This window comes from Microtus ochrogaster, chromosome 5, assembly GCF_000317375.1.
Source record: "Microtus ochrogaster isolate Prairie Vole_2 chromosome 5, MicOch1.0, whole genome shotgun sequence".
Taxonomy (NCBI): Eukaryota; Metazoa; Chordata; class Mammalia; order Rodentia; family Cricetidae; genus Microtus; species Microtus ochrogaster.
The window spans coordinates 90,853,519-90,876,352 of NC_022012.1; the positions used below are offsets into that span (position 1 = coordinate 90,853,519).

Sequence of the window (22,834 nt, forward strand, 5' to 3'; positions counted from 1 at the left end):
TGCCTCCGCCCACCTTTCCGATGTGGTTTGAGTTCTTTGCTGCTCCAAGCTACTGAGAGATGAAACAAGAAGCTGCTTTTCAAACTCAGGGCTCAGGCAGCTGTTGCCAGAGAATAGCATCTACCTACCTCGATGTCCCCTTGTATCCGTGGTCCAAACTCAGACACGTGTGACTAAGATCTTTCTCCTTGGCGGCCACAATGTGTGGTCACACGTGGAAACACCCTCACTCCGTGTCCTTATATCCTAGCTACCAATCATTCATTCATCTTTTGGGGGAGGGGAGTTGGGGGGGGTTGTGTTCCTGTGCATGTATCGGGTGCTCGACCATGGAAGCCAGTGTTTGGTGGGGTTGTTGTCCTCTATCATCCTCGGCCTTCCTTTCGAGGCAAGATCCTCGCAGGACTCGTGGCTTGCCACTTTGCCTAGACTGTCACCCTGAAGCCCCCAGGACCTGCCTGTCTCCACCTCCCCTGCACAAGGGTTACAACTGCACCCCAACATGCCAGTCTTCAGGCTTGCAGGAGCAGCTTCTCCATCAAACCATCTCCTAAGCCCCAGAGCAAGGCATTTTTTTTTTAAAGGAGGAACCTAATGTGATCTGAATGGTTTTTAAATAAAATGTTATGAGCTAGGCATTTGCACACACCTACCTGTGATTGCAGCACTCAGGCGACTGAGGCAGGGGCATCACAGGGTTGAGGTCTGATTGTACTATATCACAAATTTAAAGCCAATCCGAACCAGCTACATAGAACCAGCTACATACCTTCACAACTGAAGCATTTAATGGTCAGCAAGAGAATCCATTTTGCTCTTGGTTCCAAGAAGTCTGGTTCTACCACATAACCAGCTTTGGGATAGAGGGACAGTTTGTTTGAGCACCTGGGTCTCGGTTACCCTCTCTGTAAAAGGTGAGCAGAAATCTACCCACCAGATGTTGTGAGGATTCAGTAGAACAAGGTCAACTCAGAGCTTGGGGAAGGCTCTGAAATAAACAGGCAGTCCGGAAACTTGAAGAGATTGCTGCCCCTCCCCCACCCTCATCTTCCCCTGTGCCCAGAATAACAGTGTCATGGACTTACTTTAACATGTAATATTTAGTGTAAAACCTTGAAATAGTTAACCAGCCCCAAAGAAACACAAAGAGTGCGTTTACAAATGTGTCAATTTGGCATCTGCTCCCCTGCTCTTCTCCATACCATCCACCATCTTTGAATTCCGGTTAGAGTCAGCAGGCTGGGGGCATCTGGATCTGAGGTGCATGGCTTGCTCCTGGGAAGATCGCAGGTCTTAAAGATCTGCTCTAAGACGTCTTCGTTCCAGAGAACTCTCTAGAAACCCTTTACCTAAGGTACCTCCATCACTTTGCTGCAGAGGTCCTGGGTTTTTATCATGTTAGGCTGAGGAATTGAATCTTTTCCCAGGTGGACTTTTTACTGAACACAATTGTACATTGTCTCCTTCTTGTCCAGGCATCAGCTTCTGATGTGCCCTGTATCCCTTTGCTGTGCCTTCCACGCCCTACCTCCCATCTGCCACATCCACCTCCCATCTCATCCTACGCGGTACCACTGCGTCCTTCCCAGAACTGTCCCAGGAATTCTCTGGCATCCAGCACCTTTGAGTCTGTTCCACTCAACACCCTATCATAAAGAGACCTGTGAGAAAACACGGGGTACTGTGGTCCCTTAAACCTGGGACTGCTTTCCACTTTTCAGACACAACTAAAGCAAAAACAGAATCGACAAACAAGACCGTAAGATACTGTTTAACCTGGCTTTATTTTGGTGCACCTCCACTTATTAGGCAGACTGCCCCACTCCCAGGGAGCCCAGATTCCATCCTGCGAACTCTGCCATAGACTTTGGGCTGGCCGCTTCCCTTCGCTGTGAAATCATGTTTTCACCCAATTGTTCTCCTTTTAGTGACAGCTGGGCATCCTTACAAAGGACTCTGACATCGCCTAGGCTGCATGCTGAGCACAGAGATGGCAGTGACATTGGAGAGCCAAGATGCTTGGCTTGTGTTCTCTCATACTGGGTGAGAGTCTGTCCCCAGTTGTCCCCAAGGGCTGCCCTGGTTGCCTCTGTGAGAGGAGACTGGCTATCACAAAGCATTGGAGAAAGCTCTCTTCTGGGTGCTTCCTGGGACATTTGGACCATTCTACCATTTTGAACACAATGAGACTCCGATCCGAACTCCTCCAAACTTCCTAGAGAATAGTGACTAGTGTGGATTCATGGGCTGTGTGTTCAGGCCTCCTAGGATGGGCGGCCTCCCTTGCCTATCCAGCTTCTCTTGTTTTTTATAAGGTGTTTCTCAGTTTCCTGTGCCACACATGTATGCTCCCCGCGGTGGACACAGAGCAGAGAGACCTGGCTGTGGGTGATGATCTTCTTAGCCTTAATATGCTAAGGAAGACCACCCCAGATGATGTGCTGGCCCTTGATGTAAGACTACTGACAACTCTCGCCTCTAATTCTCACCTGTGAGGACGTGGAGCCTTGCGTCACCCAGAGGCAGTGTCACTACGCAGAAAGATCATGAACTTACAAGTTGAAAAGGTCAGAGTCGTTACCAGGCCTGTGTCCTGTGGAACTGAGCCTTGTCCCTTCCTGGGTCCTTTCTTGTGTGGTGGTAGGGCATGGAGTGTGCTGTTCATTTCTAGAAGCCATAGCATGGATCTGGCATCTTGTTAGACCGTGTGTCTTCTCTTCTCTTCCCTCCTTAGTGAATGGAATGAGAAATGTCCTCTATAGGCTCCTGTATTTGAACTTGGTCTCCAGTCAGCGATGCTGTTTGGGAATGTTTAGGAGATGCAGCCTTAATGCAGAAAGTGTGTCACAGGGAGTGGGGCTTTGAGATTTCCTAACACAGCTTTCCTGCCCCTCTTGTGGCTACCAGTAGAACATTTCCTGGGGCCTTAAAATCCTTGAAATTCTAGAAGAATGAGCGCAGAGTGTGCATCTGACTACATAGATGGCTAACCTGCCTCAGAAACCATTCACATCAGTGTTTTTGGGTGCCCTGCCCGGATACAAAACTGTAATCTCAGCGCAAAAGGGGTTAACGTCAAGTACGGATGCTGTCCCAGCCACCAACTAGCATCTAAGCACACATGGGTGACGAATTAGATAATGTCTTCCATATGCTCTGGAGAAGATGATTTAGTACCATACAAGGTAAGCTGAGAAATCCCTGCCTGTCCATAAAGACCAGGACAAGCCGATGTTTGCCCTGGGTCTCACTTACCTTGCCTACAAGACGAAAGCGGTGATGTCTCAGCTTGTGAGGGTGGTGTGAGGACCACCTGAGGTGAGCAGCCCCACAGGCCAGTCTGTGCTTGGCGGGATGCTGCCCCGACATCCACAGATGCTCACCATTCATGCTCCTCCTTGTTTGCGGTTGCAGCGGAGGGTCCAGGATGTCATCAGCCCCATCGTGTTCGAAGCTGCCTACAGCCTGGCTGCACAGGAGACTGGTGAAGAGGAGCGGGAACTGCCGGATCTGACCCCAGTGCTACGCTGGAAGAAGGGACAGAAGATCGCCCAGAAGAATCAGGTTAGAATCTGTTCTGTCCTGGCAGAAATCAACTTAGGGAGCAAGGGTTGACTGTAGCCCTCTGTTCTAGGTCACAGTATCACTGCAGAGAGTGACAAGCCACCATGATCAGCAGAGAGGTTGGGGAGGGGAGAGAGAGAGAATATGAGTATATGTATTCATGGTCAGCACTCAACTAGCTTTCTCTACTTACACACACACACTACACACGCACAGACACACACACATGCACACACATACACACTACACACATACACACACACTACACACATACACACACACTACACACATACACACACTACACATACACACACACACACACACTTCTGGGCAAGGCTTCCTTTTGTTTTAAAGCATGAGCCTCCCTTTTAAAGCACAGTGGGAAGGGTGGCCTGCAAGCTTTGCTGGTCTCTTGGACACAGAATAAGACACCAGGGAGAAGAGAAGGCAGTAAGATGCCTTCTGTATTAAGAATCAGGGGCTGGAGAGATGAGTCAGTGGTTAAGAGCACTGGCTGCTCCTCCAAAGGTTCTGAGTTCAGGTCCCATCATCTCCATGGTGGCTCACAACCATCTATAATGAGATCTGGTGCCCTCTTCTGACTTGCAGGCATACATGCAGGCAGAACACTGCATGTATAATACATAAATAAATCTTGAAGAAAAAAAAAGAATCAGACACTCTGGAGGCTAGAGACTGGAGAGATGGCTCAGCTGTTAAGAGCACTGGACCTGGGTTCAATTCCCAGCACCCACACAGTGGCTCACAGTCACCTATAACTCCTGTTTCAGAGGATCGGATGTTCTTTTCTGACTTCCACAGGAACCAGGCACACAGGAGCAGGCATTCATAATAAATTCTGTAACCCCTAGTAGTAGATCCCTAGTCCTAGTGTTGCTGTGCTCCCTAAGAGGAAATCTTGCTATCCAAAAAAAAAAAAAAAATCTGTTCGCATTTGTATCGTGAGGTCAGCACTTGGTGAGTTAGGATTCATCTCAGTGTCCTTTGTGTCTGCCGAGCCTCCGTCCTGAGCAGGGAAATACTTGCTAGCTCTAGTCAGTGTCGCTAGCTCTGAGCCGGCTTTCCCTGGACCTAACCCTCATTCCTACAGGATCCGAGAATGGAAGTGGATGAAGAACATCTTAAAACCTTTATGGGCTAGGACAGCCAATGATCTTATCTGAGCCAGAGATACAGGGGAAGACTGGTATCAAAATGTCATTCTCGGTCACTCCAGGTTAATTAATTGGCAGGCATCAGCCAGAAAGATGATGTGCATTGTGTCTGAAGAGCTGGCTAACAGTGGAACTGTTTGAGCTATGAGTATGAGCCAGTCTTCCCAGAGGAATCCCTGCTCCCAGGCTCCCATCCTGCCTTCCACCTAACGTGTCTATAGACCTGTCGATCGGTGATTTGCCCTTAGCATGAATTGGCAACCAAGAAAAACTGAGTTTGGAGGAAATGTGGACATAAAAAAGAAAGGCCAATTGAAATGAAATTAAACAAAATACTTGACTTAGAAGGTGAAAGGCTATTCAGGGAATAAAAGAGATGATAAATTTTTATTTTGTTTTTTGACACAGGGTCTTATTGCATAGCCCAGACTGACCTTCAGACTTGTATGTAGCATAACCTGGCCTCTAACTCGTGGTCCTCCTGCCTCAGCCTCTGGGCTGAGAAGTGGTGGGAAACAGGTGGCTGTCACCACACCCTGTCGGAGACTGTAAAAAGCTTTCTCAGAGTGAAGGCATTTGCTTCACAAACACCTGTAGCTCCAGCCTCAGGGATTCTGTCCCCTTTCCTGGCCTCTGAGAGCACCTGCACACATGTGCACATACATACACACACACACACACACACACACACACACACACACACACACACACACACACACAAATAATAAAAATCTTTAAAAGCCACATGCTCAGTAATGCCATGGCTCAAATACAAAGAAATTTAAACTGGATAGGGAGTGAATGGGAGAGTATAAGGAAGATAAGGGCCTGGATAGAAGGTGATTCTCTATATGTTAAAGTCACATATTCCTGAATTCAGCTTGGCCCCTGTGGAGGACACGCACTCCAGACCTGGACCCTGCTGTGGAATCGTGTAGACATAACAACATGAACACTACTTACAGGCTTCAGTCTCTGCTGCCAAGCCACAATCAGAGCTACAGTACAGCATAAAACACAGATGTCATCAGATTGACTAGGCAGATGTAAACGGGTAATAGTTCTCTTAATATCCTAATCTCTTAATAGCTCTTTTAAATTAGTAAGCCAAGAGAGACGGCAGAACCCTATGAAACAAAAAAAAAAAAAAATAGCTGTCCATTACTTACGACTGCAGAGGTCAGTAATAGAATACTGGCCTCAGTGGCCCCCATGCTAACAACCCCAGTTGTTCTCAGGATCATGTAAGAAAATTCAAAAGTAAAGAAGATGATTTAGTGACTGAAGGATTTGCCATGCAATCGTGAGAAGGTGGATGGGATCCCCAGAGCAAGCTGGCTGGAGAGACTAGCCGTATCAGTGAGCTCCAGGTTTGATTAAGACACACTGCCTCATATATAAGGTATAAGAGTAATCAAGGATAACTGTCCAGGTCAACCTGGAGCCGCCACATGCAAGCATCCCTACGCACCCCCCACACAAATGCCTACACACATGAAAATTTCCCCTGGTCAACCGTGAGCCCCCCCCCCCATGTGAGCATCCCTACACCCCCCCCACACGTGAGTGTGCCTACACACATGAAATTTAACATTGACAAAGGAAAAGGGAGTTCACACTAAAGCAGAAACGACATCAGAGATGGGCTAGCATGTGTTTTGATCATCTGACCACTGAGCCTGACACAGCCAGTTTCCACAGTAGGAAAAGAGCAAAGAGTAGTGGTTTGTCTGTTAGTTGGGACGGATGGGAGGGAGCCATCACCCCTTACCTGTGGTAAGGAATCCAGTGGGCTAACACCTTAATCTGGTAAATAAAGCCATCATATCAATATGCTTCCTAGAGACACAGAAATAATCACCACGATGAAGATGAACAGACGTAGGTAACTGCTTTTCCCTTCCGAGCATGCAGTGTGGGACGGATGTGGTGGAGCAGACAGGCTTACGTTTTCAGTCATGTCATTCTCCGGGTGAAATTAAAATAAAAGAAAAATATTGTTCTTAGATTGGAAGGATTGTCCAGGAGCCTGAGACTCTTTCTAGGGAAGCGGTTCTTGCTTTTTCTTCTTTGCCTGATTATGAAAATCAACAAAATTGAGTCAGTTTAATGATCTCTGCCATCCCTCCATGTGTCCTCCAGATGTTGGCTCTGTTCACGGCTCTGTTCAAAGGGAAGAACAGTGCGCTGCTAGCGAGGGCCACTCCAGGAAGCAGAGCTGATTTTAACCAGAACTCAGGAACCGTCTCTGTCACCACAAGCTCAAATAATACATAAACCGTACACTCTTTCCTCCCTGTCTGCCTGTCCTCATCCTCCCAGGCCAGGCCATGTGGCTTGTCACCTCACCTGGGCCTCGCACCTGTGTCCCTGAGTAATCCTCCCAAGGCTTTCCTCTTAGAGTCCCAGGACTCTGCAAGATGGTGTCCCATCCCCAGCACTCTCCAGGGTCACCCACATACCGCATTCCAGCCATTCTTGAACCTACCAGGTTCTTCTTGCCTTGGGCCCTGCTGACCCCTCTTCTGTGAACATTTCCACACTGCTCATCTCTCAAGGCCAGCCTGTGTGTTTGAGGTTTCAGCATGAATGTTGCTACCTCAGATCAGAGAACCATCTCTCAGTTCTCCCAACTCAGCTGCCTGTTTGGCTTTTCCGTGAGCCCCGCCACGGTGGATTCTGACAGTCACTTATATGCTTCCCACACTAGAGCGGAGCCCGGCAAATGCAGATATCTGTCTTCCCACATTAGCTATGAATTCCCAACACCTACCTCAAAACCTGGCCCAGTGTCTCCATTGGTAAAGCCCTTGTAAAGGAACAAAGGCCTATGTCATTCCGCAAGGCTGTTTAATGAAATGGGATATACTGTGAGCCCCTCTGGGGATCCATCCTTGGCCAGTGTGTGCCCAGTGATTCACAGCGGCTTCTGCCATGGGATGTGTGTGCGCTTCTGAGTCTATTTTTCAAAACACAAAGTAGAGGGAATAGAGATGGCGAGAGAGAAGATGCTGGCTGTGTCATGCCATTCCTCTCTGGTGCTTTGTCACAGCGATGAAGAGGTGACCAACGCAGAAAGAGATCAACACTGGGGTTGGTGGAGCCCGGTAGTTAGAGTACTTGCCTAGAATGAACTGATACCTGGGTTCACTCCCCAGTACAGTGTAAACTCAGTGTAGCGGGTACATGCCTAGAACCCCAGCCCTCGGAGCCGGAGGCAAGAGGAATAACAGTTCAAGGCCATCCTTAGCTACAGAGAAAGTTCAAGCCAGGCTGAGAAGATTCTGTCATTGGTCCTGTGTGGTAGTACACACTTGTAATCCCAACACTCAGGCAGATTTTTGTGAGTTCAAAGCCTCCTGGTCTACATAGAGAGTTCCAGGCCAACCTGTTCTCCATAGAGTTATGTGTCAGTCCAGGCTCTATAGTGAGACCCTGTCTCAAAACAAAACAGCAATAGCAAAACTAAAAGCAACCTTCCTCCATCTGGGCATAGGAGAAGTAGGACTGAAATTCCCGTGACTACCCTGTCTCTTACAACACCCCTTACAAAAGGCTACTGTGGGTTTTGTTAAAATAAAATACAAACAGAATTGAGATGGAGAAAACTACTCTCAGGTTAGGGCAACTAGACCCATTTTTAAAATACTAAATACCATGTCAGATGTGTTTGTTTGAATAATGCCCCCCATAGGTTCATATCATTGAATGCTTAGCCATCAGGAAATAGCATTACTTGAGAAGGATTGGGGCTCTGGTCTTGTTAGACTGGGTGTAGCCTTGTTAGAGGAGGTGTGGTCTTGCTGGAGGAAGTGAGTCCCTGAGAGTGGGCTTTGAGGTCTCAAAAGCCCCATTTTCTCTCTTTCTCTCTGCCCATGGATCAAGATGTAGCTCTCACCCACTACTCCAGCACCCTGCATGCACCATGCTCCCTGCCACCATGATAATGAACTAAACCTCTGAAACTGTAAGCCAGCCCCCAGTTGAATACCTTAGCTATGGTGGTGTCTCTTCACATCAGGAGAACAATGATTAAGACACCAGGTGTCATGGGTTCATATGCAAATGGCAAATGGATGGGGCCTCTTGTACCTGGAGCTGTCACACCTGGAGGAGGAATGCCAGGCCATAAATGTCACTTACGGGGTGCTGCCATATGAGGCAGACAGCCACTGTGAAGTCCCACTGCATACTGGAATACATCTTGCTTCTTTTCCCTTAAATAGAGCCTTCTTGATTAGTCCCCTTGGATGGAATTTGAAACACATTTACTCCCACCCAACCCAATCATCGTACTTTTCAAAGGCTTCATCCTGGGACTTGGTTGCCTTAGTAACCATATTTACAGTGTACAGTCCATTTACATAATTGCAGTTGAATTTAAAGCAAGTATCACCATGTCTGAGAAACTGGCCCTTCTTGGATCCTAACAGACCCATTTAAGATTCATCCATCCTGTAACTTGAGGAGAGAAGATTTTTCTCATATGGATATGATGGTAGAAATGGGTCCCTCAAGGCCTGAGCATCTGGGGCACACACACTGAGTTTCCTGCCCCTGCGTCCCATGTCCCCATTAGCACCATGGGAAAAGCTCACACAGCTCTGACTCAAAGGGAGGTGCCATTAGAACCAGATTCATCTGTCTCCAAACCCAAGCCCAAAGGTGGTGAAGAATTCATTACCTCAATAGATATATCAGGAGTCAACAAGCCATGGCCTAGAGTCGAGTGTAAGTCTGAGTGCCATGGGAGTGGCTGAGGGGGTAGCTCAAAGAGCTTACTGCACGAGCTTGAGAAACACAGTTCAGACCCCGAGAACCCACATAGATTCTGGATGGGATTGGGAGCCCACCTGTACTTCCAGCCCTCAAAGGCTGAACAAGCTGTCTGGGGAGACCAAGCATTGTAGTTTAGGTTTATCAAGAGACCTTGCCTCAAAGAATAAATAGGTAAAAGAATGACCGAAGATTACTCCCAACACCAACCTCCGCATGTATGCCCACACACATGAAAACAGAAAAAGGCTGTCAGCATACACCCATGCCCATCCCTTCCACATGTCCACAGCCAGTTTACTGCACAATGCAACTATGAGCCGTTATAAGAGAGACCACAATGGCCACAGGCTCAGAGATGTCCTATCTCATTCGCATTGGCCAAAAATTGCTAGCCCCATCTTTTTTTTTTTTTAAAAAAAAAAAAGGTAAGAATTCAGTGAGAAATAAGAAAAAGGGTTTCCTGAACGCATGTGTAATCCGCAGAAGTATCCAAGGTGAAGTGCAGGGTGACGAAGAAGCCAGTACAGAAACCTGGCTATTGGGTGCTGGTCCTCAGCCATCAGAAGCCCTAGGCAGGAAGTGATTATCTCCTGAAAGAGGTGTTAGCTTCCTGCAACCAGGAGAAATGGGATCCTCTCTCATGGCTAGGAAAGCTGCCTCCGGGGAGCTGAGCAGGCGGGACTGTGCAGCCCCGCAGGTAGAGGCTAGCGGGCAAGGGGAAGACTGCAGCCAAGCTGGGTTTGGCAGTCTCATCGACATACCGCACTTGGGTTTTCCCAGAAGACTTTGGGGACAGGTAGAAGTAACTGGAGAAGTTTCTCAGGGCCCAAGCTTACGGCTGTTAGGATTGTTCCCTGGGAAGAACATCTGGAGGGGGCCATTACCTTAAAGAACATCTGGAGGGGGCCATTACCTTAAAGAACATCTGGAGGGGCCATCCTCTCTGTGCTTCAGGCTAAGAAGTTTTCTTTATTCCTGGAAACTGCCCTCATCCAGCATGTTGAAGCCGCAGTGTGCCAACACTCCTGCCTCCCAGAGTCAATTCCGAGGAAACAAATTGGCCATTTTCCCAGAAGAGATTCATCCAGGTCCAGGCACAGGAATCGGATTTCAACCTCAGCATACACATGGGTAGACGTGTGTGCGCGTGTACACACACACACACACACACACACACACACACACACACACACAAGACCGCTCACTAGTGTTGGGCACAGGTCTCTTGATTTAATTGTACATCCCATTTAATTTAGCCTTAAAGCAGCTGCTTTCCCAGTTTACTAAGGGGCTTGACTCTGCTAGGGTTTTAAACTGTGCCTCCCACTCCTGTCTTTAATGTTCCTGACTGCCTTAGGGTTTCTGTTGCTGTGAAGAGACGCCATGACCGTGGCAACTCTTATAAAGGAAAACACTTAATTGTGGTGGCTTACAGTTCACAGGTTCAGTCCATTGTCATCATGGTGAGTCATGGTGGAGTGTAGGCTGACATAGTGATGGAGCTGAGAATCCTACATCTTGACTCATAGGCATCAGGGAGTGGTCTGTCTCATTGGGCATGGCTTAAGCAAAAATGAGACCTCAAAACCCGTGACAGGCTTCCTTCAACCAGACCACACCTACTCCAACAAGGTCACACCTCCTAATAGTGCCACTCCCTTTGGGGGCCATTTCCTTTCAAACCACCACACCTACTTAAGGAAGGCTATTAGATTGGTAATAGATTGTTAAATCTATTGCTACACGGGAAGCCACTGAGGAATTTGGCTCCCGTTAGGAGTTGAGGAATGTCTGTATGTTGAGTCATTTCTTTTTAAATTTACCTGTTGATAGGTTGTTTCCGTATTGTCACTGTTGTAAACAGTGCTGTAATAAGCATGGAAGTATAATCAACTCTTCAACATACATATACATGTGAACATGCATACATCCATGTACTAACACACATACATGTTAATAAAAGACAGTAATCTTATCTTTAACTACTGTAAACAGACTAAATTCCTGCAAGTAAAAAGATATGAAATGATGGAGTGTGTTAAACATATACAGATAGTCAAACTGTCTACCAGGATCTCACTTGTGACCAACAAGTGTACAGAAAGGTAGGAAAACATATGTTGAACACTGACCAGAAGAAAGCAAGAGTGGCTCACACATGTGAACTTAAAGTAGACTTTAAGGGCAAGAACTGCCTCTGAGGGCGAAGATCTTTACATAGTAATAAAAGTAACAGAAGCATTATCAACGTGTAAGCTCCCAACACCAGTAAATTATATGTGTAAAACAATTATTGGCAGCTCTGTAAGGAGACCTTGACAGGAATGCAGGACTCAATCCTGGTGCCTTACTTTCACTGATGAATAGAGACTACACACAGAAGAAGTTCTTAGGCACTGTTCTGTTGCTATAACAAGACACCATCAAGGCAACTTAGAAAAGAAAGCATTTAATTAGGGGCTTGCTTACAGTGTCAGAGGATGAGTCCATGCCACCATGGCAGAAAACATGGCAGTGGGCAAGCAGACATGGTGCTGGAGCAGCAGCTGAGAGCTTAAATCTGACCCTCAAGCACTAGGCAGAAAGAGACGGAGATGGGAACTGCTGTGGGCTTTTGAGACCTCAACACCCATCCTCAGTGGCACACCTCTTCCAACAAGGCCACAGCTCCTAATCCTTCCTAAACAGTCCACCAACTGGGAACCAAACATTCAGATGGCCTATGAGGATCATTCTAATTCAAACGATCACAGCAACAAGGAAGCAGGGGTTGAAGAGCACTGGAGACCAGCAGGACCCATGGATGTGCACAGAATGTTCTACCCAATGACAGAAGATCGCACACTCTTCTCCAATGCACAAGGAATGTTCTCCAGGGAAGAATGCGCATGAAGATATAAATCGTCACAAATCATAAATCTTAACAAAGCTTGAACTCATACCAAATATGTTTTCTGATCACAATGGAATGAAACTAAATATCAATAACAGAGAGGAAAATGAGGGAAATGGTGGATTTGTTCATGAATTTTCCATTTGGCAGGCCTCGGTCAAGCCACCTCATCTCTCTGCACAGAGTTCATGTCTACTGGGTTCTGATCGGGGGCTCTGAGGTCCCTGAGAGTCCCACTCCCATGACAGCCTGATCACATGGGGACCTCTTTACAGAAAGCTGGGGTATCCTTGGCTCAGAAAAGCTAAGTTCCAAGAACAAACAACTAGGAGAAAGCTCTGTTGCTTTTTATGGAGTTGGCTTGGAAAGTCACATGGTAACGACTTTCACAATCACCATAGACCCTGCTGGGTGGCAGGGAAGCAGCCATTAACTTGTGCTTCTCTGTGGGAAAAGCCGTTGATGTCATTGGAAGGAGCTTGGGAGATGTTCAGTGCAGATTCTTGAAAAGCGCCTTCATCTACCCTGAAGCCGGTTCACACCTAGGGCTGTTTCGCCATCAGTGAGGAAATCTCAGGGCGCTCACTTGTTTACACCTTAAATATGCAAGGTCTCCAAGAGGGGGAGCATGGGAGAGCTGGCTTGAGAGAGGTCAGAAGGACAGGACCCAAAACTTGACAGATGGATTGAGATCTCATTCTTTCCCCAGTCCTTACCTCTTCCAATTGCCACCTCTGATCCTGTCTCTTCCTATCCCTCCCCTTCCCATGCTTACCCCTTCCCATCACCTCCTCTTCCCATCCCACCCCTTCCCATCCCACCCCTCCCCATCCCCCGTCCTCCTCTAACAGGCTTTCTTGGACCACCAACCAGCTCCCAAATCAAGACATGGAGACTTAATAATAGTTCTGAATGTTCAGCATTATCTTATGCTTGTCCCACTGGCTCTTACAACTTAATTTAACCTATTTTTCTTCATCTATGTTTTGTCTTGGGGCTTTTTACCTTTCTTTTATTCTGTATGCCCTACTTTTCCTGTTTCCTGTGTCTGATTGACTAGCAGTTGCCTGACTGGCTAGCCCCAGGCATCTCCCTCTCTTTCTCCCTTCTTCTCTTCTCTTCTCTTCTCTTCTCTTCTCTTCTCTTCTCTTCTCTTCTCTTCTCTTCTCTTCTCTTCTCTTCTCTTCTCTTCTTGCCTCTCCTCTCCTCTCCTCTCCTCTCCTCTCCTCTCCTTTTCTCTCTCTCTGTCTTTTTCTCTTTCTCTCTCTCCCCTAAGATTTCCCCTCCTACTTATTATCTCTGCCCACCAGCCCCACCTAGCTTATCCCTCTCCTGACTAGCTATTGGCTGTTTAGCTTTTTGTCATATAAATCAGGTGCCTTTGGCAGGCAAAGCAGTCTATCTTTACATCATTACACAAATGCAGCCTAAACAAATGTAACACATCTTTACATCCTTGAAGTAATATTCCACAGCGTCTTCCCAACCACATTTCTTCCCAGTTACACCTTTAATCCCATCTCTTCCCATTACCATAGGTCATTCCATTCTGTCTATAAAAAGCTCATAATAAATAAATAAATAAAGTTCATTTTCAATCACGGGTGCACCTGAGGATGGTAGCATTTATGAGGCAAAGCTGGGGTAGCATCCCTCTGTATCAGGAAAGTAGACTTGGAGTCACAGCCTGTCTCAACACAAAGGAAGTCATCACACAACAACAAAGGTTCTAAACAACAAGCAAACTCCAAGTTGATAATAAATAGGCATCTGATATTGGGACATCCCACGCCTATCTCACTTGCCTGTGAAGTGAAAGATACATGATTAGAAATGGGTCTAGGCTTTGAGGACCAAATGTAAAAAATGGAGAAAAATGTAAAATTATCCATGCAAAGTCAGGTCAAAGGCTGACTCAGTAGGGCCATGCTCACGATGGCCCCTAAGTTCCATCAGCTTGTTGAAGGTGCCTCCATTTTTCCTTTCCCTAAAGCACATGGGGCCTTCCTTTCTTCTCACCTTGGACACCTGCACAGCCCCCACACCCTCTTCCCCAGTTTCCTCCATGGTGGTGATGGTACATCAGAGAAAACATTTATTAAAATCACTTTGGAATTTGGCTTTTTTTTTCCTTGCTTCTGTAGGGTCCAAAAGAACACAGGAAGTTGCTCTTTTCCCCAAGACTTCCATGATAATCAAGGAAGGGAATGTTGGCTAGGACACTTTATTCTTTTGGAAATGTGGCATGGGATCATGACTTTCCATGAGCAAAATTGCCCTGTCTGGTAGAGTCTAGACTCTCTGTTAGCCAATGGCTTGCTGGAGTCCACACTGGCATCCTGAGAAGCCGTGTGGACCGACAGTCTGAGAAGAGAACAAGTCACCTGGAACTCTGCTTGGTGGGAGGGGAAGGAAACCTGCCAACTGAGCATGTCCTCGACAGAGTTTGAAGCTTGAGAAATTACAGCTAATGAAGGGCAGTTTCTGACTCCTACTGCAACAATAAAGCTCTTGGGGTTGTGAAACTTTTCCATTGTCGAGCAGCAAGAATGCTCTCATAGACCAGAACATCAGAGAGATGGAGACCGCGAGGGACAAATGCTTGCATCCTCCTATGCTTTAGGGAGAAGAAGTTGCAACCTCATCCAATGGCCAAACCTGCTGTGTGGTCAAACTCCACAGACAGGCCCACACTCTGGTGCAATACCCCACTGCGTGACCAAACTCCACAGGCCAGCCCACACTCACTCAGGTTCATCCCTGGATCTGTGGAACCCAAGCCAGCTTTGACACTGAACTTCAGGCCCCAGCACTGAGTGGGGCTTTGACTGTTGAGGCCCAGCCCTGGTGAGAGAAGTGATGTTTTCTGCTTACCACTGGCTGCTAAAATATCCCTGTCCTCTTGCATCGTCAGCTCGGAGGCTTGATTGCCTTTTGACATTTCCTCTAGGACTAGTAATTCAACATGCAGAAAATGGTTCAAGGAAAGACTTTCTTCCTCCCAAAGAGGGAAGATGTAGAACCGAGAAGCCTCAAGTCTCAGGATGCTTTACACGAGGGTTGGTCACTGATATCTGAGCTCATCTGAAAGATTCCTAGACCAGCTCGGGCTGAAAGGCACCTGTCATGTGTGGCCATGGCTGGCTTTTCATGAGAGACCTGGGAATTCACACTGAGGTCCTAAGATTGGCACAAGAAGTGTTCTTACCAACTGAGCCATTTCGCTAGCCTTTCCTGCTTGCTTTTACAAGCACCCAGTAAGCTGAGAATTAGAGAACAGGGAAGGGATGTGCTCATGGCCTTGGGCCTCCCTGGAGCCCTGAGAAAGTCCCTTCCACATGCCAAGGAGCTGGCTTCTTGGGGTTGTGAAGAGAGAGCCTGGGGGACTCAGAGGAAGAGACCAGCCTGGTTCAGAAGTAGACAGTTGGCCGTTATTCATTCATTTAGATTCTGTGCCAACCTTCCTGTTCTCTCTCCCACAGACAGTTTTTGAAAGAAATTGCCGGTCTGAGGACTGCGCGGCCGACCTCCAGCTTCGGGGGAAACTACTGCTTTCCAGGTACGTCACCGTTCCTCTCACGATGCTGTTCCTTTCATGATGCTGTTCCAAGAAGCCTAGAAGTTCAGATTTCCCCAAGCAAAACAGGGTAAGCAGTATAGGATATTTTATGAGTTGGTTTTAGAATATATGTTAAAAACAAAATTTTAATAGCAGATACTACCAGAGGGATTAGCTGGGGTTCAGTTTGCAATTTCACCCCAAATCACAATGGACTGCTCCTGATAATTTCTGTTTATTTGTTTATTTGTGAGAGGGGACTTGACATTAATTACATTGTATTACATTGCACCATGGGAAACCGCCAGCATTTGACCTCTGGGCTTGGTCCCATGTGACTTAAGATAGTATTATGTGAGGATTCCTCTCATCTCTTCCCCTGACGTTTAACAGTGGTGTCTGTTTTAGCAGCGGAATGGTCTCTGAAGCAGGACGGGTGAAGGAAGGGGGCAGCAGGCCCGGCAGTGCAAGCGGTCTCTTTTATTATTTCAGGGCTTCCTCCCATAGTCCGCCAATCCCCCACGGCTAGAGATGAACCACACCAAAGCCTTCTGTTTCCCCTTTGCCAGCCTTTCATTGTAGGCTTTAGAATGGTGGTGCTTGTCTTGAGTCAGCCACATGTCAGACAATGGTTTCCTTTTGTAGCACGCCTTCTGAAAGATTATATTAGCTTTGGAGCCAGGAACCCCATCCACAAGACGTATTATAGCCACTTCTCAAAGCAATTGTCGGCATTCACAGAACTGTGGAAAATGTTTCCTAGGGCGCTTGCCCTGCCTGAACCAGTGATGACAAGCACCCCTGGGACCTTTTTGTCCTTTTGCATGTTTGTTTTAGATAAAGTCTTCTGTAGCCTAGGCTGGCCTCTGCACCTCACCTGCCTCAGCCTCTAGACTGCTGGGATTGCAGATATGTCCCACCATGCCTGGCTGCAGTGCTATGTCATTGTCGCTTTTCTGTGTGTGTGTAGGTGTTGGGAAGTGCATTCATATGTGTACCTGTGGATCCAGAAGTCAATGTTACATGTATCATTTTCAGGAACCGTAGCACATGTTTTCTGGGGCGGGCTTTTCTCACTATGACCTTCGGAACCTAGAACAATGGACTGACTAGTCTAGACAAGTTGGCCAGGTGAGCCCCTGTGGTCACCTGTCTCTCTCCTCCACAGTGTTAGAATTACTAGCATGACCACCAAGCCTGGCTTTTCCTATGGGCTCTGGAAACAAACTGATGGTCCTTGTATCCGCATGACAAGCACTTCGACCACTGTGCCTTGGTCCCCACACTTTAATTTTGAGTGTTTAATAATATTTTATTCATCAAAGGAAAAACCACACTAAGATTCCATTTCTTTAGTTGGAGCATGCCAGCCCCCCGACCCAGTGCACACACATGAACACTTCTCCCAGCGTCTCAGATGCTAATTGCCTCTGGTTTTACTCAGGAAGGAGTGGTGGCTTCAAGTAGCACATGCTTTCCTAAGCTTAGGAAATTGCTTTAGACTCAGAGAGTGGATAATGGGGCTGTTTAACAGAGAGAAGAGCCTCCCGGGGTAGTTAGAGACATCAATTTTAAAGAAGGTTCATAAATTATCAGCTCATTCATTTTAATTTTAGGTATGTCTTCCAAAAAAGCGTTTTAGGGAAAATACATGAGTTTCTTTTCATGTTGAGCGAGACTGTAAATGCTGAGGTTTACTTTGGATCGTAGAAGTCCTCATGTGGTAGGAAAATATCCACTTGATCCTTGGTTAAGCATTGCTAGGAAAGTCCTGGCACTCTCTCTAGCCATTTGTGAATTGTGCTTTCTGTGTAGCAAGATGGAAAACTCAAAGATCGTGGTCAGGAAGGCACTTTGGCGTAAGTTGCTTCGATTGCTGGCCTTTCGGGAGTGTTGTTGAAGCATGACAAGAAAAACCCAAGGTGTGATAGTAGTACCTGTGACATCTTACCGATAAGGTCAACTAAGGAAAACCCATGCAATGACAACACCAGTGCAAATCCCAATGTGAATGGAAGCAATCAAACAAGGCCCCACCCCAGGGTGAAGAGCTGTAGGCCATAAATGGCTGCTAAGAGAGGGAGACTCAGGCTTTCTCCAGGTATGAAACCCCTAATAGGTTATCTAGTCCAAGTGGTTAGCACTGAACACATACACATATAAGTAACACGAACACTGAATGGACTCAGAGGGTTGTATTTCTCTTCTCCCCTCTTCATGTGCGTTTATTCGCACACTTGTGCACGTGCATGTGTGTATGTGTGTGTGTGTGCACACGCATGCGTGCGTGGCGGGATAGGGGGAGATTAGTGGCACAAAGTGCCAATCATTCCCTCTTACGCACGTGCAGGTCACCTGAAGGTTGCTTGCATTCAACTATACCTTGGCAGATGCTTTCATGCATGTGTTTGAGGAGGGGGAGATTCTAGGCCTGGCTGCCCCAGCTTGATTCTCTCCTTTCACTGTCCCTCTGGGACCAGTGGGCTAGAGTGGGAATCGTCTTTCTCAAAGAATGTCAGACTTGTTTAAGGGCCAGTGCTAAGAAGCAACAGCTCTTCAGGCCTGGGCTCCGAGCTGGGACACTGCTACTTTGGCCTTGTTCCCTTTGCTGCAGCATGTCCCATGGCCAAACTCAAAGTCAAGGGCTGGAAAATATTCTCTGCCTCTTTAGTGAGTGGATTTCCAAAATGTATGGGACAGGGCATGAACATAGAGAGGGGCAAAGGATAGTGAGCCATGACATGATCTACTGTGGTCCATAAGGAACCAGGCAGGCTCGTCTCTCATCCTGAAACCATAACACTTTCAGGGTGACTTTGGCCTTTCTTGGACTTTCATTACCTCAGAGACAGAGGCATAAGCCCTGGCACCTGGGTGAGGTTTCTGCAACTCCGAGCAGTGTCCTTAGACCTCTGTGCCCATCCTTAGGAATGAGGGGTTTTCCTATAGGTCTTATGGTCTCTTCCCACGGCCAGCTCTTCCATGAAAGACGCCTTTGTGATACTCTTAAAGCCCCTGGTTTTCCACAGGAGGTCTCAGGGAAACAACCATCCGTAGCCTGATGAGTGGATACAGGAAACCAAACCACAGACTTGGGAGCCAGCATGCGAGGGAAGACACAGCCAGAAAACCGTGCTGGGAACGAGGCTCTAGACGGAGTTCGGTCTGTTCAGTGCCTTGAGGCAGAGGAATCTTTCTTAGTTATTGACTAACCTGTGATTCGTTATTGCCTGGGGTGCAGCACACACTCATTTCTTGCTTGAGCAGGTACTGTGAGCAGTTGTAGAGATGAGTGGCAGATGGTCCTGCTCTCTGGTCTGTGTAGTCTGGGCAGGAGCCACCCAAGAGACTGGCTGGCGGTGATGGTGTGGGAAGAGGGGGTGAGGAGGGGGGATGGGCTGGCGGTGATGGTGCGGGAAGAGGGGGTGGGCTGGTGGTGATGGTGTAGGAAAAGGGGGTGGGCTGGAGGTGATGGTGTGAGAAGTGGGGGTGGGCTGGGTGCGGGAAGAGGGGGTGGGCTGGTGGTGATGGTGTAGGAAAAGGGGGTGGGCTGGTGGGGGGGGGGGAAGAGCGACTCTTACAGGAAGCATCTCCAGGAGCTCCATATCAAAGGAAGTGGAGAAAACTGAGGCACTCTGGGTAGAGGGAAGTATGAGAGAGATCTGGGCTCCTGTGAAGACTGTGGGCATCTAGGTTTGTGGAGATGCTTGGGAGACCTAAGATGAAGCAGAAGGAAACAGAGGAATTGGATTACAGCACACCCTTAAGTTGGGGCTTCATTTTGAAGACAGGAGGATAAGAGAGCCCCAGAGGAGGAGACTAACCCTAACAGGGATGCAGCAAGCCATGCTTAGGTGCCCAGGACACAAAATATCGGGGTGGTGAGGGTCACTTGGTCCCCTGCATTCAAAAATAGCATGTGACACAGAAGCTTTGAGCCTGGTACTCTTCCCATCATCTCAACTCCGTCTTGCCTGGAAAAGGTCTGAGGCGTAGGTCCCAACTGTCTCAGGAACAGCAGCATCCATGGCAAGTTAGCCTTTGGGGCTGCCAAGATCATCCCCACTATGGTGCTTCCAGAAAACTTCACCAGGGTACCTTGGCTAGAACTTGGGCCTTGCGTTCATCTTTAGAACCTAGCTGTGGTGGGTTCTGTGCTCTCACCATGAAGCTGAAACACAAGAATATGGGAAGGATGCCTGTGATGGCTGGGCAGACTGAGTGCAAGATGCTACGGCAGATGGAGGAGGGGGATGGGCTAGAGATGTGATCGCTGATCAGAGTGTTGACTGATCTTAGAGACCAAGTTCAGTTACGAGCTCACAGCTGACTATAACTCCAGCTCCTTGGCACCAGACGTCTCCTTCTTGCTCTTTGGGCACTTCCATTTGTGTATAACCCCCCAACACACACATGTGATTGTAAGTTTTTTAAAAGAAAGTAGATGGGAAATGTTGGGGAGTGAGTGGGTCGCCCAGAACAGTCAGGACCGTGGGTATAGTTGGTGTTTCTCCTGTTTCATCTCTCAAGACAGGAAGGGCTCAACCAGGCCATTGGATATTATTTTTCTCTGCGGAGAACTTGTGTTTCTGTAGGGTTTTTTTGTCGCTTAGACATCCAACTCTTGAATTTAAACTCCCAGAGCTTTAACAAGTTTGAGCCCGGTGCTGTGATATGCCATTCACAAATACCCGGGAACAGGGATGAAATTGCTCAGGCAGTCTCCATGAAAGAGTGCTGCCAGTTCCGTTCATAGACAATCCGTCCATCTGTCAGGGTATGCATAGTGCCTACGAAAGCATCAGATATGATTGCAAGAAGAGAACAGAAAGGAAGATAGGCTGTGGCAGTTGCGCTGAAAACCTTGGTTTTGATGCACCCCACAGGGATAGTGGGAATACGTCACGGCTTCCTTAACAGCTGACCCCAATTAAAAATTAAGGGCTTTGAAGAGACTGGAATGTTTGCAACATCCAAACCATTCGCAGCCACATAGTTATACTCTGGTTGTAACCATGGTGACATTGCTTTCATGGGGATTGAGAGAGTGTGTTTTCCTGAACTGCTGGCTAGCTGGAAGGTGGCTAACCCCACCCATGAAGGACCAGCTTGTAGAGAGGACTGCCCCACCTCAAGATCACCCACAGTTGGGAACACATTGTTCTCCTTCTCAACAGTGGTCAGGATCATCAGCTACACAGCTGAGAACAGAAGTGACGTGTTTTTCTTTATTGAGCATCTCCTATGCACTAGGTAGCCTATGAAATTTTCCTTGTGAGGCTGCAGAGATGGCTCCACATGGAGGCTCCAGTCCTATGGGATCCAACACCCTCTTGTGGTCTCCTTGGGCACCAGCCATGCATTGGTTATACACACAGGTACATAGGCATAACACCATACCCATAAATTAAAAGTAAAAAAGTTCTGTGTGCACACGAGCTCTGTGGTATCTTGCCAGCTGTGCCACTTGGATAGGGCATCAGCTCCCATGTGACTTTGTCTCCTTATCTTGAAAATGGGAAATAACTGCAGCACCAGAAAAGGTTATTTTTAGTATTTAATAAATTCATATATATTTCACTGATTCCAAAAGTGCCTGGTTGACCAGGTGTAGAGGTGCATGCCCTTTAATCCCACTGCTCAGAAGGCAAAGGCAGGTGGATCTCTATGAGTTTGAGATGAGCCTGGCCTACAGAATGAGTTTTGGGATGGTCAGGGCTACAGAGAGATACCCTGTCTCAAAAAAACAATAGTGCCTGATGGGTGGTGAGCACTCGGTAGGTGATTTCTGGCCACCTCAGCTTCAGAACACCGTTGGGAGGTGAATATGACTGTGTTGCCCTGAAGAAGTGCTGAGGCTCAGGAAAGAGCCTTGCTTGAGAGCTCATGCTATAGGGAAAGCCAAAGCTGCCTGACCAGGGGTCTGAAAGTCATTTACCTAAGGTCAAGGCAAAACCTGAATGGCAGAGGCAAGGAAAATGCTTGGCGGTGGCTCCCAAGTCTGGTGTTCTGTCGTTTAGACAAATGCCCCTTTTCTTTATGGCCATTGCATCGTGGTGAAAATGACTTGGAAATTCCCCTTGAATTTTGTTTCTTTCTCTGTGGTTGTTGCTGTTGTTGTTGTTGTTGTTGTTGATCTGGGGATGGGAGGGAGTCTGCCACCCAAAGAACTGACCCCATTCTTTGTCAGACTCAAAGCCCTGAGGCTGCCTTCCATGTCCATGCACTGCAGAATTCACCCCAATGGAGAAGTCCATGGGCAGCCCTTCCGCTGTTGAGATTATGATGGGATTGTTCCACCTTCTACTCCCTGGATAGCAGAGAACAGGGATCCTTAGAAGGACACTGAGGGAGGACCGAGGCAGTAACCATAGCAGCCACAGGAGGGGTTGATTGCATGCACACACTGAGCTTCCCCGCCCCCAACTCCATCCATGCTTACCTAAAAAGTTTTTATTTGTTTTTTTTAGCTTTCAAAGATAGTCATGTCAGAGTCTCTCCAGCAGGATTGTGATGACAGAACTGTTGTCCTAACAACTGGACCCCAAGCAAGGGACTTACCAAGATAACAATGCCACTAGAATCCTCACATCTTCCCATTCTGTTAAGATTTTTTTTCCAATTATTATATCTCTTACCACTAAATACTAGACTCACCACAGCAGGGCAGACTTGTAGTTGTGAGAGAGAAAAAAACAAATTATGAAGAGCAGCAGGCTTGGACGGGGACTGATGGAGCATGTGATCAAACAGGACTCTCTGAACATAGCTGACAATGAGGGCAGACTGAGAAGCCAAGGACAATGGCACTGGTTGGGGGAAAGGGGGCTTGTTAATGCAGGGGTTGTAGGATTGTAGTGAAGT

General features: G+C 47.5%; 1 protein-coding gene across 1 annotated transcript in view; it reads left to right on the plus strand.

The window, feature by feature from the left end:
• Itga9 (integrin subunit alpha 9) overlaps positions 1-22,834 on the plus strand; it is a 304,511-nt gene that overhangs the window by 161,655 nt on the left and 120,022 nt on the right. The window contains exons 18-19 of the mRNA XM_013346639.2: positions 3,415-3,564; positions 15,894-15,970. Of these exons, the coding sequence (XP_013202093.2) occupies positions 3,415-3,564; positions 15,894-15,970 (227 nt within the window). The remainder of the gene's footprint in view (positions 1-3,414; positions 3,565-15,893; positions 15,971-22,834) is intronic.